A 17,465-nucleotide genomic window follows, 5' to 3' on the forward strand; every position below is an offset into this window, starting at 1 on the left:
TGTGGTGTAGGCCGGCAGCTGCAGCTCCAATTCACCCCTAGCCTGAGAACCTCCATATGCTGCAGGTGCGGCTGTAATAAAAAGAAAAAAGTGGCAGCCTCTTCAGTTCTTTGTAGTTACCACATATTCGTTCAGTTCATAGTATATTTTGTACATGATTGTCCCATTAGGTGGCTGCTGATTTATTCTTCTAAGTTTTTCAGTATTCTTGATAATTTGCTATTTAACTGTTTTGTTGTATATGTATTTTTTAGTGTTATAACTGTTAAGTCTTTTTTTTTTTTTTTTTTTTTGTACATAACTACAAATTGAAGATCTTAGCTGAAGGCCCATTTTGTAGATATTTTTACCTGTGTAAAAAGAGTTATACTGGTGTGTAGTGGACCATCCCACTACATACATGTTTTAGTAATTGCTAAAGGGGGAAGTAATGAATATGTTCTCATGGCATACTGCTATTCTTAGGGAAAAAACTCAACGTACACGCGATAGATGTGTCATAAATGGTTACTAGCAACTCTTATTCCAAAAATTATTTTATAAATAGTTTTAGAGGTTTGAGTGAACCATTTTTACTTACCAGAGTGCCTAGCATGGCATCAGGATATAGTGTATTCCTAATACTATTACACTTTTTTGTTGGTACCATGTGGTGCTAAGGGACATTTGAATTTGCTACTAATTTAACAGGTGTGTGGCCATGGGGACATTAAATGTTTTAACTCATAGAAGTGATTTTCAAATTAGATTGGGATATCTTTAACCTGGTATACTTTAAAAAATACAGGGTCTTTTTTCTATCTACAACCTAACAATATTTTACTAGAGTTGAATACTGTTCTCCAACCAATTGAGTATTTCTCAGAGGATGGTCATTTTTATTAGTAAGTGCATCTTTCAACATGATTGTTAAATGACTTTGGGGTGAGCAGAGTCAGAAGACTGATTTGTTCAGAATGGAAGAGAGTGAAACAGTAATCAAGTGTTGATACTCTGAGCCATGGTTTTGTGTGTGCATGTGTGTGGTATTTGAAAATGATAAATGATAGACAACTTGCTGGAAGCGAAACAAATGGGAATGTTGATTAGGAATTTCTAATGAAACTTTCTATAATCCACTTTACATTTGCACTGTGTCAAAGTCTAGGAAGAGATTGTAATAAACCTTCTTTTATAGTCCTGCCTCTTTAAAACTGATTGTCGGAGTTCCCGTCGTGGCGCAGTGGTTAACGAATCCGACTAGGAACCAAGAGATTGCGGGTTCGGTCCCTGCCCTTGCTCAGTGGGTTAATGATCTGGCGTTGCCGTGAGCTGTGGTGTAGATTGCAGACGCGGCTCAGATCCTGCATTGCTGTGGCTCTGGCGTAGGCCGGTGGCTACAGCTCCGATTCAACCCCTAGCCTGGGAACCTCCATATGCCGCGGGAGCGGCCCAAGAAATAGCAACAACAACAAAAGACAAAAGACAAAAAGACAAAAGACAAAAAAAAAAAAAAAACTGATTGTCACTCCCTTAAAATGTAACTTGTAGGGTGCTGGTATCGAAATATATCCTGGGAGTAAGTGCACCCTGTGTGACAACGGGATCCATCACTGCAAGGAAGGCATTCTCATTAAGGTGAGCACCTGCGGAGACACCCTCTTTCCAGGTTAGAATGGTTTTACCTAAGAAATAATTATGTTTTATTAAATTCCCATTTTGGATTCTATTGGGTTTTGGTTTTGAAAAGCATAAACAGTATATAAATCTTAATCATATAAGTAGTTGGTAGTTGATAGTCTTTTGTGAGGATTCTTTGCTGTCTCTAGATCTGCAAAAGTGACAGAGGACTGCTGTGTCCCTCAGAGCTCAGGCTGCGCTACCACATATTAATAAGCATAACTTTCTATTTTATTTTTAGATTAGCCTGAAAAAAAGTGAGAAGCTTTTTAAAGTAGGCAGTGTTGAATGTACCAATTTCTTAAAACGTTTGTTTTCAATGTCACAGGACTTCTTAGATGAACATTATGACATTCCCAAAATATCCATGGTGAACAACGTCATACATAATAACGAAGGTTATGGTGTTGTCTTGGTAAAACCTACAATTTTCTCTGACCTGCAAGAAAATGCCCAAGATGGAACTGAAGGTATGCTATATTTAGTAATTTTCAAAACAAAAACCAGATCTGATTTATTTTATTTCACCATTAAATTCTGATCAAAGATATGATCTTCTCTTTAAAAAAGAATAGCTGGCATATGCTTGGGCACAGAGATAGAGAGGCCTGGTAAAGCTATAACATTATGGAATCTCAGAGTAAAAGAAACTTTCTAGATCACCTAGTTCAGCTATTTTTTCAAAACCTTGATGTGTGGTTTCTGTGGTCATGCAGTTCCCTTCTTATCATGCTTGGCTTTCTGTGAGTTTGTAGAGTAAGGATAAGCCTATGATGGCAATGCTGGCTCCTGCTGGCATTTGTTAAGGATGGAGGCAGATAAATGAGTGTGCCAGGTTGACGACTGCATTTGTGGAGGGGATCAGAGTTTGCCTCTATTTTTTATTTGTAGAAGTAAATGCTTCCTTGTTAGCTCTCTTTCTTGGCAACAAAGCTGAGCTACTCAGTGGGAAATTCATGAATTTCAAGCCATGACCCAGATCATTATGATATCTCAGTCACAGAGAGGTATTATGCATTATCATGAGTGAAGAAAGTTTAAAGGATGATAAACAGTCCTTCATGCTTCAGGATCCATTCTGGCTATCCGGTCTTTTTCTCCTTAGTTCTCTAGGTCAGAAGTGCAGGTGGGCTTGGCTGGGTTATCTTCTTAGGGTCTCACAAGGATGAAATTGAGGGATCAGCTGGGTAGGCTCTTATCTGAAAGTTCTGCGGGGAGAATCTCCTCCCAAGCTCATTTATGTTGTTGGCAGAATCAATTTCCTTGAGGTTGTAGGACAGAGTTCTTGCTCTCTCTCTCTCTCTCTCTTTTTTTTTTTTTTGCTGGCTGTTGGCTGGGGGTTGCTCTCAATTCTTGCCCCATGACCCCCTAAGCAACAGAGAACCTTCCTTAGCAAATCTCTCATGCTTTGAAACTCTTCATGCTTTCCTCTTCTTCATCCAGTCAGGGAAAACCCTACTATTAAAGGGTTTTGTGATGAGGTTAGGTACACCTGAATCGCCTCCTTTTTCTTAAGATAGCTGATTAATAACCTGAATTACATCTGCAAAGTCCCCTTGCGATTGCTATTTAATGGTCATGAACATAACACCAGGGAATAAGCATCATGGGGCCATCTAGACTTCTTCCTGTCAGAATTCTGGCAGTTACTTTAGTGCTGTAATTAGCTGCTAGATTGAGAGTTCCTTTAGGGAAAATAGCACTGTTTTATTTATCTTTGCTTCTAGCTTCTAGCACGGTGCTTAGTGTAATAGTAAATGTCCAGGAGATGTCTTCTGAGTGAATGAAATTCAAAATAGGTGGTTCTGGAGTTCCCGTCGTGGCGCAGTGGTTAACGAATCCGACTAGGAACCAAGAGGTTGCGGGTTCGGTCCCTGCCCTTGCTCAGTGGGTTAACGATCCGGCGTTGCCGTGAGCTCTGGTGTAGGTTGCAGACGCGGCTCGGATGGCTCGGATCCCGCGTTGCTGTGGCTCTGGCGTAGGCTGGTGGCTACAGTTCCAATTCGACCCCTAGCCTGGGAACCTCCATATGCCGCGGGAGCGGCCCAAAGAAATAGCAAAAAGCCAAAAAAAAAAAAAAAAAAAAAGGTGGTCCTGGAGTTCCTGTCGTGTCGCAGTGGTTAACTAATCCGACTAAGAACCATGAGGTTGTGGGTTCGATCCCTGGCCTTGCTCAGTGGGTTAAGGATCCGGCGTTGCTGTGGCTCTGGTGTAGGCCGGTGGCTACAGCTCCGATTCGACCCCTAGCCTGGGAAACTCCATATGCTGTGGGAGCGGCCCAAGAAATGGCAAAAAAAAAGGACAAAAAAAAAAAAAAAAATAGGTGGTCCTATATGAGGGTCACGAACCTTGGTATGAACTGAAGACAGCTGCTCGTTGAGATTCTTAATGGCAGAGAGTTTATAAACTCTAGTCAGGTGACAGCAGGAATCCTTGGCAAAAAAAAAAAAACCTTGAAAGCTATGATAGACTGTGGGAGGAGATATGTTTTAGTTGGCTAGTTTGTATATTTAACTATTTGTTAAAATTTTTTTGTTTCTTCAGAAAACAAAGCACTTAAAATTCAGACAAGCGGAGAGGCAGATGTAGCTGAAAGAGTGGATCTAGAAGAATTGATTCAGTGTGCAACTGGCAAAATGGAGCTTTATGCAAGAGCTGACCTTTCTGAGCAAGGCGAAGGCAATTATGAAATTGTAAATGAACTAGTTGCTGCCTCCACACAAAAAGGCCAGATGAAGAAAAAAAGGCTGAGTGAACTTGGGATCACTCAAGCCGATGACAACTTAATGTCGCAGGAGATGTTTGTTTCAATTGTGGGGAACCAGTTCAAGTGGAATGGGAAAGGCAGTTTCGGCACATTTCTTTTCTGACCACTATGATGTAAATAGATAGCAAAATATTGGATTTTTGCACATGCTGCCCCAAGAATCACTGCTGCTATTGTACTTTGCTTCATGTCCATATTTTGTGTCTGATATATTCAATTGGGTATGAGTGAAATGTAGATTTATTTCTGTCTGCAGATGTTGTACATAAAACACTCTTTACAAGCAGGATCATACAAACACGTAAAATAGAAAATATTTGGAGATTTCTTCTCTGGAAAGTCTTGCTTGCTCAAACACATAGTTCTCATGTTAAGCATATTAATAACTTTCTAGTAAAATACACTTTAGCACTTCATAGAGGAGGAAGAGAGGCAGGGAATGCAAGGTGAGTGTACAAAAATGCAATATGTTGTCCAATGTGCAGTATTCTTATAGTTATCTTTTTATCCCAATTATAACGAGTCTAATCTCCATGCTGTATTTGCAGAATACTTGTGTTAAAAGCTTTTGTGATTGGGAGGTTATCTGCCTAATCAGACTTATTACTGAGAATCTGAGTGGGATACCTTTTTATGTTGAACTATGTAATAATCAAAATAGCAATAGATAGCGTGGCAGGTTTGAAACAAGTGAAATGCATTATTCAGAGCTAATGCATACATAGAGCATTCTTGCTGTCGCTGAATATGAATGATTAAAAAGAAGGTGCTTTTCTTTCACCATAACAGTATTCTGATCAAATTTGTTCCATAGTCAAAGGGATTACCTGTACAACCTACACCAGCTCTGTGTGCTTGGTATTATATTGTAAAACACAGCTTTTAAAATATTTATATTTTTAAAAAGTATATGTGACATTAATATTCCTACTGATTAAAATTGTAATGATGAAATAATAAATTGAATCTTGTTATATTTTCCAAATGCATCATGGACATGTGCCTGTCGTAGCATGTGTCATCCTTTGAAGTACATATAATAGTTTAATGTTTCAGAAAGAGTATTAAAATTTTTCCTCAGCGCAGTTGTGTCTTAAATTTCAATAAATTGTAATTCTTTTCAGGTGCTACTAAATGTAGAAGGATATATGTTAGATTTTTTGTTTGACCATTGAAAGGCATTTTTCTTTTACTCTTTAAACCTATTGCAAAAGTAATACTAATTAATTCTGCATTGGAGTTCCCATCGTGGCTCAGTGGTTAACGAATCCAACTAGGAACCATGAGGTTTCGGGTTTGATCCCTGGCCTTGCTCACTGGGTTAAGGATCCAGCGTTGCCGTGGGCTGTGGTGTGGGTCACAGATGCGACTCGGATCCCGCGTTGCTGTGTCTGTGGTGTAGGCTGGTGGCTGCAGCTCCAGTGGGACCCCTGGCCTTGGTACCTCCATATGCCACGGGAGTGGCCCTAGAAAAGGCAAAAAGACTAAATAAATAACTAAATAAAAATTCTGCATCAACTTGAGCCAAGTAGTTATTTAAGAACCATTTACTCAAAACAAAACAAAACAAATCAAACTGGCTTTCTGATTGAATTTCCATTTTTATCTTTAGTTTAGACTGTGTATTTTCTTGTAACTTGCTACAGTGTCAAGAGAATGACAGGTAACAAGGTAAGGAAAATTAATGCCTTCTTTGTTCCTTGTTAGAGCATGATGGTTCTTCAGGTTACATTTCTATCTTAGTTTAAATCTAACCTTATATTAACTTTTCAAATTACAAGTTAATAATGAATAGGCCTACTGTATTCTTATTTAAGTTACATAGTGTACATATTGCCTCACTGGGGAGAGTTGAACATCTCAAATAACTTAGTGCAGGGGGTATAGAGAGGGCCCTGGAGGGATGTAGATTTGACATTTGAGTGAAAACACTGATGTGGAAAAAAGACTGTCCTGTCCTTATGGTCTACCCTTAGTGTGACCTTGAATTTATGGTAGGTAGCAAAAGCGCTGTACCTTGACTTGAGTATTGCTTTTTTGAGATTCTCTAGAATATCTCCTTCAGTTTCTTATTCTGTGGTTGTGCCACAGATGAATATATTTTCATTCATCAGCCAGAGGTCATTTGATCTCAAGTGTGTATATCCTACTTTTCTAGAACTTCAACAACTTCTAAGAGTGAAATGTCCACCTTCTAGATTTGGCTCTTTAAGGGACAACTGAAGAAGATACATATGTAACTCCGATGAGCACCTAAGGAGTAATTCCACTTATGTTTCTTTATAATTCTATTTGCTGTTTCTATTTTTATTTCTTTCTAGGAAAGAAGGTTCCACCGGCTTCCATGGAAGATGGGATGAAATTGATAGGTCTTGATGCAGATGTTATGCATGGCATTTACCTTTATAACATTTTATTCTGTGAGTAAGAATTTTTATATGTATACATGAAATTTTTAAAGTTGTAACGTGTTAAAAGTGAACATTCTCTGCTTTTCCCAATTCTCACTATTAATGGAAAAAAATACATCCTTTAATTAAAAAAAAACAAAAAAACACATGGTATAATAATGCTCTGAAAATTACGTTTGCTATTTTCCCTTAACCTATTATAGAAATCTGTGCCTGTGCATGCAGATCCACCCCATTCTTTTTAATGATTGTGCTATACTTCTTTGTCAGAATTCCTTCTTTTGTAAGTGATAAAAACCTGACTTACACAGGCTTATGAGGATTGGTTCCTGGAACTAGGAGGTCTGAAGATTGGAAGCTGATTTGGGGCATGGTTGGGTAGATCCACCCTTTTCTTCGTTTTGCCTTTCCTGGTATTGGCTTCATCCTCAGATTGGTTTATTTTGTGTTGTCACAAAGATGACCTTCAATAGCCCCAGTTTTTGTGGTCTCAGAAGGGAGAGAGACCTAGCACTTAGTTGGCTCTGCTATCTTTCTGCTTATCCTTTGATTAGTCACTGTAAATCTGAGGGCTGCTGTATCTCTTCCCATTGAATTACATTCCACCTTCATGGAATAAGCCTTATAACTGACTCTCTCTCCAGGTGGTAGAAGAGTGGTTTCTAGAAAAAAGGGGACTTCTGTTACTAGAGGAAGAAGGAAGATCTGCTTGGCAGGCAAAAACATGGATGCCTGCTAGAGTTGGGTGATTCATAACAACCTATTCCCCTGCATTTGATGGGTACACAGATTTCTAGTTTTTCATTATTACAAATAGATACACATAAAAGGATGCTCGTGCAATAATTGTGATTTCTCTAAGATTTTCTATGGTTGGATTATTGGATGAAGACTTTTTGGGTTGAGGATTGTGGATTTAAATTTTGATAGCTATTGCCATGTTGTCCTCTTAAAAAAAGAAAGAGCACTGGTTTACACTCCTATCAAACAGTGTATGGGGGTGCCTGTTTGCATACTCTGATAACACTAAATATTGTCACTTAAAAAAAATGCTTATGGAGTTCCCATCGTGGCTCAGTGGTTAACAAACCCGACTAGTATCCATGAGGACACGGGTTTGATCCCTGGCCTTGCTCAGTGGGTTAAGGATCTGGCATTGCTGTGAGCTGTGGTGTAGGTCACAGATGTGGCTCACATTCTGAGTTGCTGTGGCTGTGGAATAGTCCGGCAGCTACGGCTCCAATTAGACCCCTAGCCTGGGAACCTCCATATGCCTTGGGTGTGGCCCTAAAAAGACAAATTTAAAAATTTAAAAAATACGGGAGTTCCTGTCGTGGCGCAGTGGTTAACGAATCCGACTAGGAACCATGAGGTTGCGGGTTCGGTCCCTGCCCTTGCTCAGTGGGTTAAGGATCCGGTGTTGCCGTGAGCTGTGGTGTAGTTTGCAGACGTGTGGCTATGGCGTAGGCCGGTGGCTACAGCTCCAATTCAACCCCTAGCCTGGGAACCTCCATATGCCACGGGAGCGGCCCAAGAAACAGCAAAAAAAAAAAAGACTGAAAAAAAAAATTTGACTTGTGTTTATTAGATTTGCATCTATCTTTTTTTTTTTTTCTTTTTTGGCTACCCTGTGGCATATGGAGTTCTGGGCTCGGGATCGGATCTGAGCTGCAGTTGTGACCTATACTGTGGCTGTGGCAACATCAGATCTTTTAACCCACTGTACCAGACTGGGGATTGAACCTGCATCCTGGCACTATAGAGATATCACTTATCCCATTATGCCACAGTGGGAACTCAGAGATTTGAATTTTATCATTATATTTTCATATATCTATTTTCCTGAAAATTGTCTGTTCATATCCTTTGCCTATTGTTCTATGAGTAGTTTGGCTTTGTTATTGATTTATAGGCAATTTATATAGTGTGGCTTTTAATCCTTTAATATTATAGATATATATGTATATATGTTGTATATAATATATAATGCACATGAACACATACAAAAAATTCTTGAAATTCCATTGTGGTGAGGTGGATTAAGGATCTGGTGTTGTTACTGCAGCGGCTCGGGTTGCTGTTGTGTGGGTTTGATTCCTGGCCCAAGAATGTCCACATGTTACGGGTGTTGGAGAGTCTGAGCTTTGTTTATGGTATAGTCATCCTTCATATCCATTGCAGGGGGATTGGTTCTAGGAATCCCCGAGATACCAAAATCTGGGGATACTCAAGTCCTTTATATTAAACTACATATTAATTATGTAGTATTTGCACATAACCTATGCACATCCTCACACATACTTTAAATCACCTCTAGATTGCTTATAATACCTAATGCAAGTGTTGTGTAAATAGTTGCTGGCATGCAGCAAATTCAAGTTTTGCTTTTTGGAACTTTATGGAAATTTTTTTTCTTAAAGTTTTTGATCCACGGTTGCTTCTATCTACAGATGTGGAATCCACAGATGTGCAAGGCCAACTGTATTTTGTTTTACTTAAGTTTTAAATATTAATGTATAATCAAATCTACTTTTCTGAACCTTGTGACTGGTTTCCATAGGGCTTGTCTACTGCAAGGTTATGAAAAGATTTTATGTTACCTTCTAGTACTTTAATAAGCTTTTTAAATTTATATTTCTAATCCATTTATAATTTGATTTTATGTATATTATGTAGAACTCTTTCTCTAAATGGTTAGCGAGTTCTCTTGGTATTGAATATTGAATAGTTCATTTTTTTACCCACTTAATTGAAATCATACTAAATTCTCATGTTTGGGGAGTTCCTGTTGTGACTCAGTGGTAACGGACCTGACTAGTATCCACGAGGATGCGGGTTCGATTCCTGGCCTTGCTCAGTGGGTTAAGGATCTGGTTTTATGGTGAGCTGTGGTATAGGTTGCAAACACAGCTCAGATCCTGTGTTGCTATGGCTGTGGTGTAGGCTGGCAGCTGTAGCTATGATTCAGCCCCTAGCCTGGGAACCTCCATGTGCCAAGGGTGCATCTCTTAAAAAAAAAAAAAAAAGAATTGTGGAGGTAGCCCTATACAAACTCCTAATAAACTCCAGCTAAGTATATATATATATATATATATATATATATATATATATTCTGTTACAAGGGTCCACATCACTAGCACTCAATCTGGATTATCTAGAACTGTTTTCCAGCCATCCTGCCTAAGCAAGTTGTTTTTCCTACTAGGGACTTGAGGAAAATGTAGCTTAACTCCTATTCCATTCTTATTTTTCGAAACCTTGGCTATTAAGCTGCTTTTTTTTTTTTTTTTTAATTACTGTTTATCAGCTTTTTTTTTTCAGCGCCGCCGCACGCATGGCATGTGGAAGTTCCCAGGCTAGGGGTTGAATCAGAGCTACAGCTGCTGCATGAGGCCAGGGATTGAACCCGCATCGTCATGGATACTAGCTAGGTTCTTAACCTGCTGGGCCGCAACAGGAACTCCTCATTGTGGTTTTAATTTGCAATGGCCTCTTGATTAATGAAGCTTAGCATCTTTTCCTGTGCTTAGTTGCCATTTCTAGTTCTTTAGTAAAGTGTCTATTCAAATCTTCTGCCTACTTTTTTCCCTTTCAAATCAGGCTGTCTTATTGACTTATAAGGTGGGGTTTTTTTGTTTGTTTATTGATTTTAAATTCTGGATACAAGTTTTTAATCAAATATATGTTTTGCAAGTATTTTCTTTCTGCCTGTGGTTTGGGTTTTAATTTTCTTAACAGTACCGTTTGAGCAGCAGAAGTTTAAATTTTGATCCAGTTTATCAATATTTTCTTTTATGGTTCATGCTTTTTATGTCTTATCTGAAAATCCTTTTTTCTTTGATTTTCTTACCTTCTTTTGGTTGAGGGTTTTTAATTTTTTTAATGTATCCATTTTATCTCTGCTATTAGCTTATTAGCTAGTTATATATGTTATATACACATAAATTTATATATATATAAATTACACATCTATATTATAGATAAGTATAATAATTACATATTATATATATGTATATATCTATATTACATATAGATACGTAATTTTTTTTCTCCCAATTAGGCTCCAGGTCAATAGTTCTCAACCGGAGGCAAGTTTGGCCTGCTATCCCCACCTCAAAGGGACATTTACCAAAGCCTGAAGATATTTGTGATTGTTACAACTGGGAGTGGGATGCTAAGGTATTTATTGGTAGGTAGAGGCCAGGGATGCCATTAAACACCTTACAGTACTACCCTCACATCATGGAATGACATTTTGGCTGAAAATGTCAATTGTGCCAAGATTGAGAAACCCTGCTCTAGGATGGGGTTCAGCAACTTTTTCTGTAAAGGAGCATATAGTAAGTATTTTATGCTTTGTATGTGTGCTCTGCCTACGTGGTCTTGTATCTCCTTTCATCCACCCCCCTCTAATATGTAAAGAAAAAAAATTCTTAGCTTCCGAAATGTACAAAAGTAAGTAGTAAGAAAGATTTGGTCTTTCGACCTGAATTTGCTGATCCTGCTCTAGGGTTTACAGTATACATAAACTATCTTCAAGGAGTTCCCGTCGTGGCTCAGTGGTTAACGAACCCAACTAGCATCCACAAGGACAGGGGTTCCATCCCTGGCCTCACTCAGTGGGTTAAGGATCCGGCGTTGCTGTGAGCTGTGGTGCAGGTTGCAGACACGGCTCAGGTCCTGTGTGGCCGTGGCCGATAGCTACAGCTTCAATTCAACCCCTAGCCTGGGAATGTCTATATGCTGTGGGTGTGGCCCTAAAAAAAAAAAAGAGACAAAATAAAAATAAAGATAAAATAAACTATCCTCAAGTATTTTATCACCTTATGTGTAAGGTCCATTTTCTTCTTCTATCCTTTGTGCTATTATCAAACATTTTTCTCTTACATATGTTATAAGCCCCTCAGTATTTGGCTGTTATTTTTGCTTAGAACTATTAATCTTCAAAAAGATTTTAAAATATGTTTTTCATAATAATGTATTTACCATTTCTGGCATTCTTTATTCGTTTGTATAGATCCAAACTTCTATTTGGCATCATATCCCATGAATAACTTTCTTTATCGTTTCTTTTGTTGACAGTGAATTCTTCAGCTTTTGTTTGTCTGAAAATGCCTTTATTTTGTCTTCAATTTTGAAAGATGACTTTTGCTGCTTAGAGAATTCTAAATCGACAGCATATCTCAGTAGTTACAGATGTTGCTCCTCTGTCATTTGGCTTGCATAGTTTCTGGCAGGCCAACTGCTATTGTGAATTTTTTTCTTCTGGCTGTTCTTAAGATTTTATCACCGGTTGTCAGCAATTTCATTACTCTGTATCTTTGTGTGGATTTCTTTGCTTATTCTACATGGCATTCCTTGTATTTCTTCATTGTTTGAGATTATTTTTTTCTGTCCTATCTTCTCTCTCTAGTTTTTCTTTCCTTGACTCTAATTACATGTATGTTTCTCGGTTGTGTTTTGTCCCTCAGGTCACTAATGTGTTATTCCTTTTTCAGTCTTTTTTTTTTTTTTCTGTGTTTCACTTTGGGTGGTTTCTAGTGCTGTGTCTTCAAGTTTACTGAAATTTTCTTCCACACAGTTTAAGCTGATATTAATTCATCCAATGAATTATTCATTTCAGATATTATATTTTTTATCTCAAGATGATTGGGAGGAACCTCTTTATATTTACTTTCTCTCTTAAACATGATCATATTTTCTTCTATTTTCTTGATCATATAAGGTGTATTTATAATAGCTGTTTAGTATCCTTATTTTATAGCTTTATCATCTCTGCTGCTTCCGGGTCTATTTCTATTAATTGATTCTTCTCTTGATTACTGGTCATATTTTCCTGTTTCTTCACTGTTTGCATCTTTCTTTCTTTTTTTTTTACACTGTTTTGCGAAGCATGTCTTCAGATTCTTTTCCCATAAGACCATCACAGACTATTTAAAGTGTTGGCTTGTTTTTGTTTGTTTGTTTGTTTGTTTTTAGAATGCAGTTATTTAGAATCATTTGAATCCTTTCAGTGTTTGCCTGTAAGCTCTGTTTGGGCAAGTCCAGAGCAACCTTTAGTGCTAATTTATACCTCCTCCCCTTCTGAGAAATCTATCTGGTGCCCCATGTATTATGAGGTCTTTTCACTCTGGCAGGTAGGAGTCAAGTTTTTTCCATTTATTCTTTTCTGGTGGCCCTTTCCCCAGCCTTGAGTAGTTTCTTCTCACACATAGTAGGTTGATACTCAACCAAAAAAAGGGGACCTACTGCAGGTTTCTGGCGCTTTCTGTGCATCTCCTTTTCTAGGACTCTGCCTTCCTTCTGAGTGGCTTGGCCTCTAAACTCTGATTTCTGTTTCCTTATCTTAGTGAATCTACTGTGCTCTTTGCCCCTCCCTATACAGAGGCCTGGAAATTGCTTCCAGGCAGTAAGTTGGTCTAGTTGTGTTTCCTTTCTCAGGTATCACAATCCTCTGTTGTCTGATGTCTGGAAAACCATTGTCTCACGTTTTGTCCATTTTTCTAGTTATTTAAGGCAGAAGGGTAAATCTAAAACTTGTTACTCAGTCTTGGTCAAAAGTGGACGTTTTCTTGATCCTCCAGTTTGGCACCATATCCAAAGGAAATGGGGGACTCCACATTAGTAGCCAGTTAGTAACCAGGTCATGTTTCTGAGTTTCACTAGCTTGTTTATGTTGAAGTCTTTAACTGGAATGGTTGGTATTTGACCATAAAAACATTTTTGGAGCATTTAAATAAAGGGGGCTGGGGCTAGGGTGGCTTTACAGGGCATTAAATCTTTAAGTTGAACGCATTCACATTTTAGAATCTTAGCCAAACCTAAACTGCTTAAATCCAAAATTAGGAGTTTTCTGCATTCAGACCTATTTGTGTGGGTGAGGTCAGATTTCATTGGTAAATAAAATCCTGTCTTATTAAGAGCATGTGTAAGCTCACCATGTATGCTTTTGGAGTTCAGCTTACTTTTAGGCCAGCTGGGCTGACAACTTTCTCACTGAAATAATCTTGGTGTATAGCTCTTTAAAGGCCATTTTGTATAAAATTGGACCAATTTAGCAAGCAATTAAAAACCAATTAGAATCTTTGCATTATTTTCATGGGAATCATAATGCATTGTGAATGTTCTTGCAAAATCAAGTATCCCTAATTTATAGTTAGTCCTCGAGCTAGAGGCAGCTCTCTAGGTGATAGCTGGTGATATTTTCCATCAAGGCTTTTAGGAATTCAGAAACTTTTATTTTAGATCTCTCAAACTTTCTGAAGGTGTTAGGCATACTAACATTGATGTGACTTCTGGTGCATTAATAAAGTGCTCCTGCACTTCGCTTTTCTTTAGTGCTTGCAAGATACCAAATGAGTTGCAAGGAAGATGAGCAGTTTAACACTTTCAAAGGTAATATTAAGCTTTACAGCCCTAGGAATCTATTTAATTCCCTTTCATTGCTTCTAAAATGCATTTCAAATCTGTTGTCATTGGTAAAATGCTCAGAGTCATTGGAGAATTATTTTTGACTTGGTGTTTATATCTAAAATTTGCTAGTGAGACAAATCCTCTCCACTCCTGGAGGAAATTAACATTTTGTCTTTTCAATATGGTATTGATATTAGGTTAGAGCTTACAGTTCCCTGGGTTCTTTCAATTTTATGGGTTTAGAAAGGCTAACTGATTTCATATTTCTGGTTTTTGGAAAGTCACATTGTCTTGGTCACAGTTTTCCCTCTAAATCCAACTTTCTATTATTTGAAGTAACCATTTTGTTAAGCCAAGTCTCTGTAGTTCCCTATTACATAGATGTTGTCCATTAATTTGAGAAGCAGAATCAACAGCTGTAATTCTTTTTTTAATCAGTGTAAAACACATTTGTCCAGACTGTAATTGACGATTCAGCAATTGACAAGGGAGGGTTCTGCCTGGCTCTGTGGAATGTAATGACTAATTTGCTGATAGAGGGATGCTGCGATGAGGGGAGGGGGAAATCTGCTCTATTGAACACTATCACCTAAAAGCCTTTCTGGAGGGGAGGCTGCTGTGCACCGGTTATGTTAGATAAGTGCTTACACTGTGAAATTAACTGCATAATGTCATATGGAAAGATCTGAAAATATTAAAGCAAATACTGACAATAGTAAAGCTAAATCACTTCTCTCAAGACAGAAATGTTGGCCTACAGGTATTTTTCTACAGTATGTATTAGAGCATCTGGGTGCTTCAGGAAAGAGATTGGGTCTCTCTCCATATCCAATTTGTGAATTTTTTAAGGATGTGGAAAATGGCAGGACTGTAGAAGGCTCTCAGAAGATACTATTTTAGAGATCATGGAAGTGTATGAATATCTCAGCACCTTAGCTTCTAGAGAGTTTAAGGATAATTTCCATGGAAGATGAAGGTGAAATTATTTCAGGCTCATCACTCACGGTGTTTGCCGTGAATACACATGAGTTTGAGTACTGCAGTATATTACCCAGCCATTTCCAGAGACCAAGCATGTAGGGTCATTATTTTAGCCCCTTTCTGTTCTTTCTCCATGCCAGCTCTGTAAGATGACAAGGATAGGGCATTAGACAGACGATGTCTCTCAGCCCTTAGCTTTAGAATCACTTGGTCCACTTAAAAAAACCTTATGCCTAGCCTCCCCCCAACCCCCATCCTCACAAGATTCTGAATTAACTGGTCTAGAATCAGTTCAGGCATAGATGATTTAAAAGCAGGAAGCTCCCATGTGGCTAAGCAGTAAGGAGCCCAACTAGTATCCATGAGGATGCAGGTTCTCGCCCTGGTCTCGCTCAGTGGGTTAAAAGATCTGGCGTTGCCGTGAGCTGTGGCGTAGGTCTCAGATGCAGCTTGGATCTGGCGTTGCTATGGCTGTGGTGTAGGCTGGCAGCTGTATCTCTGATTCAACCCATAACCAGGGAACTTCCATGTGCCACAGCTGCTGCCCCAAAAAAGAAAAAAAGAAAGGGAAATACCCGAGGAGATTCTGATGTGCTATTAGGATTAACCACTGGTAGAGGGAAGATTATGCAGTAGGAATAATACAGCTTTGCTGACATGCTTTGAGTTGATTTCAGAAGGGTTAATGTCTAAGTCTTTTCACTATTTATGACATGTCTGAGTATAATAACATCCCCCAGGGACTTACCTGTAGAGTGCTCTATGTGAGGCGTTCTGCTGGACATTGAGAGAAAGTAAAGGATGTGTGAGATCTAGCTCCTGCGTCCAAGGAACTTGGATAGGGAAGTGGGGAAACTCCTAGAAAAACTCCCATGCTATCTCACATGAAGTGTCAAATGATCGGCCAAGGTATACAGACAAGGAGAGAGTGCTGCAGCCTGGGTGGTAGTGTGACCAACTCACCAGTTTACCGGGGGACATTCCTGGTTCTAGTTCCATGTCCTGGGAAACCCTTCCATCATCCTACAGTGTTTAAGGCTTCTTGGCAGTCATTGGAATATGTCTTAAAGGGGCGATTTAGGTCATGGTAAAAATAATAATTGCCTCTATTAATTCTCCACACACATGCCTCTTATGACCCAGCAGTTTTACTCTCAGCCATGTAGACCTGCAAGAAATGGATTCACAGCAGCATGGTTCATACTAGCTCCAAACTGCCAACAACCTAAACCTCTACCAACAGGGGAATGGATACATAATTGTGGTGTTTTCACTGACTGGACTATTACATATGCCATGGGTGAATTTCCCAGATATGGTGTTGAGTGAAAGAAGCCAGACATATGGAGTTCTCATATGGAGTGGCACAGTGGGTTAAAGTTCTGATGTTGTCAGTGCAGTGGCTCAGGTTGCTGATAACAGCGCAGTTTCAATTCCTGGACCGGGAACCCCTGCATGCCATGGGTGTGGCCAAAAAAATAAATAAGAATCCAGACATATAAAATAGCAGAATCCATTCAATTCTATTTATAGAAATTTTTTTTTTTTTAAGGCAAGCCTAATCTATATGATAGAAGAAAGAGTAATTGGTTATCTTTGGTTGGGGGCTATTCTACAGGAAGGGAGCTTGAGGAAGAACTCTGGTGTGCTAGAGAGATTCTTTTAGATCTTGGTGGTGGTTACATGGACTGTGTGTGTGTGTGTGATTTCATCAAACTCTTCACTTAAGATTTGTGTACTTTATTGAATGTATTATTTCTCAAAAAAAGTTTTTTTTGAGTGCTACTATTTCTTGAGTGCTGCCTTTGTGCCCTGCACCGTGTTAAGCGTTTTAATCCACACAAGAATCCTGCCCAGTGTGGGTATTGGCCACTTTAAGTATTAAGCCCAGAAAAGGTAAGGGAATTTCTCTTGCCCACTAAGAAAATATTTCTCAAGGAGCATTTCAAGAAAGAGCAGTGCTGGAGTTCCCGTCGTGGCACAGTGGTTAATGAATCCGACTAGGAACCATGACATTGCAGGTTTGATCCCTGGCCTTGCTCAGTGGGTTAAGGATCTGGCGTTGCCGAGAACTGTGGTGTAGGTTGCAGATGCAGCTCAGATCCTGCATAAGCTGGTGGCTACGGTTCTGATTAGACCCCTAGCCTGGGAACCTCCATATGCCACGGGAAGCGGCCCTAGAAAAGGCAAAAGGACAAAAAAAAAAAAAAAAAAAAAAAAAGAAAGAAAGAAAG

At 38.9% G+C, this 17,465-nt stretch overlaps 1 protein-coding gene across 1 annotated transcript in view; it reads left to right on the forward strand.

Moving 5' to 3' along the window:
* The window catches only part of SHCBP1 (SHC binding and spindle associated 1), a 33,905-nt gene extending 28,490 nt beyond the window's left edge, over positions 1 to 5,415 (forward strand). The window contains exons 11-13 of the mRNA XM_021094249.1: positions 1,531 to 1,617; positions 1,988 to 2,129; positions 4,204 to 5,415. Of these exons, the coding sequence (XP_020949908.1) occupies positions 1,531 to 1,617; positions 1,988 to 2,129; positions 4,204 to 4,529 (555 nt within the window). The 3' untranslated portion in view covers positions 4,530 to 5,415. The remainder of the gene's footprint in view (positions 1 to 1,530; positions 1,618 to 1,987; positions 2,130 to 4,203) is intronic.

This window comes from Sus scrofa, chromosome 6, assembly GCF_000003025.6.
Source record: "Sus scrofa isolate TJ Tabasco breed Duroc chromosome 6, Sscrofa11.1, whole genome shotgun sequence".
In the NCBI taxonomy this organism is placed as follows: Eukaryota; Metazoa; Chordata; class Mammalia; order Artiodactyla; family Suidae; genus Sus; species Sus scrofa.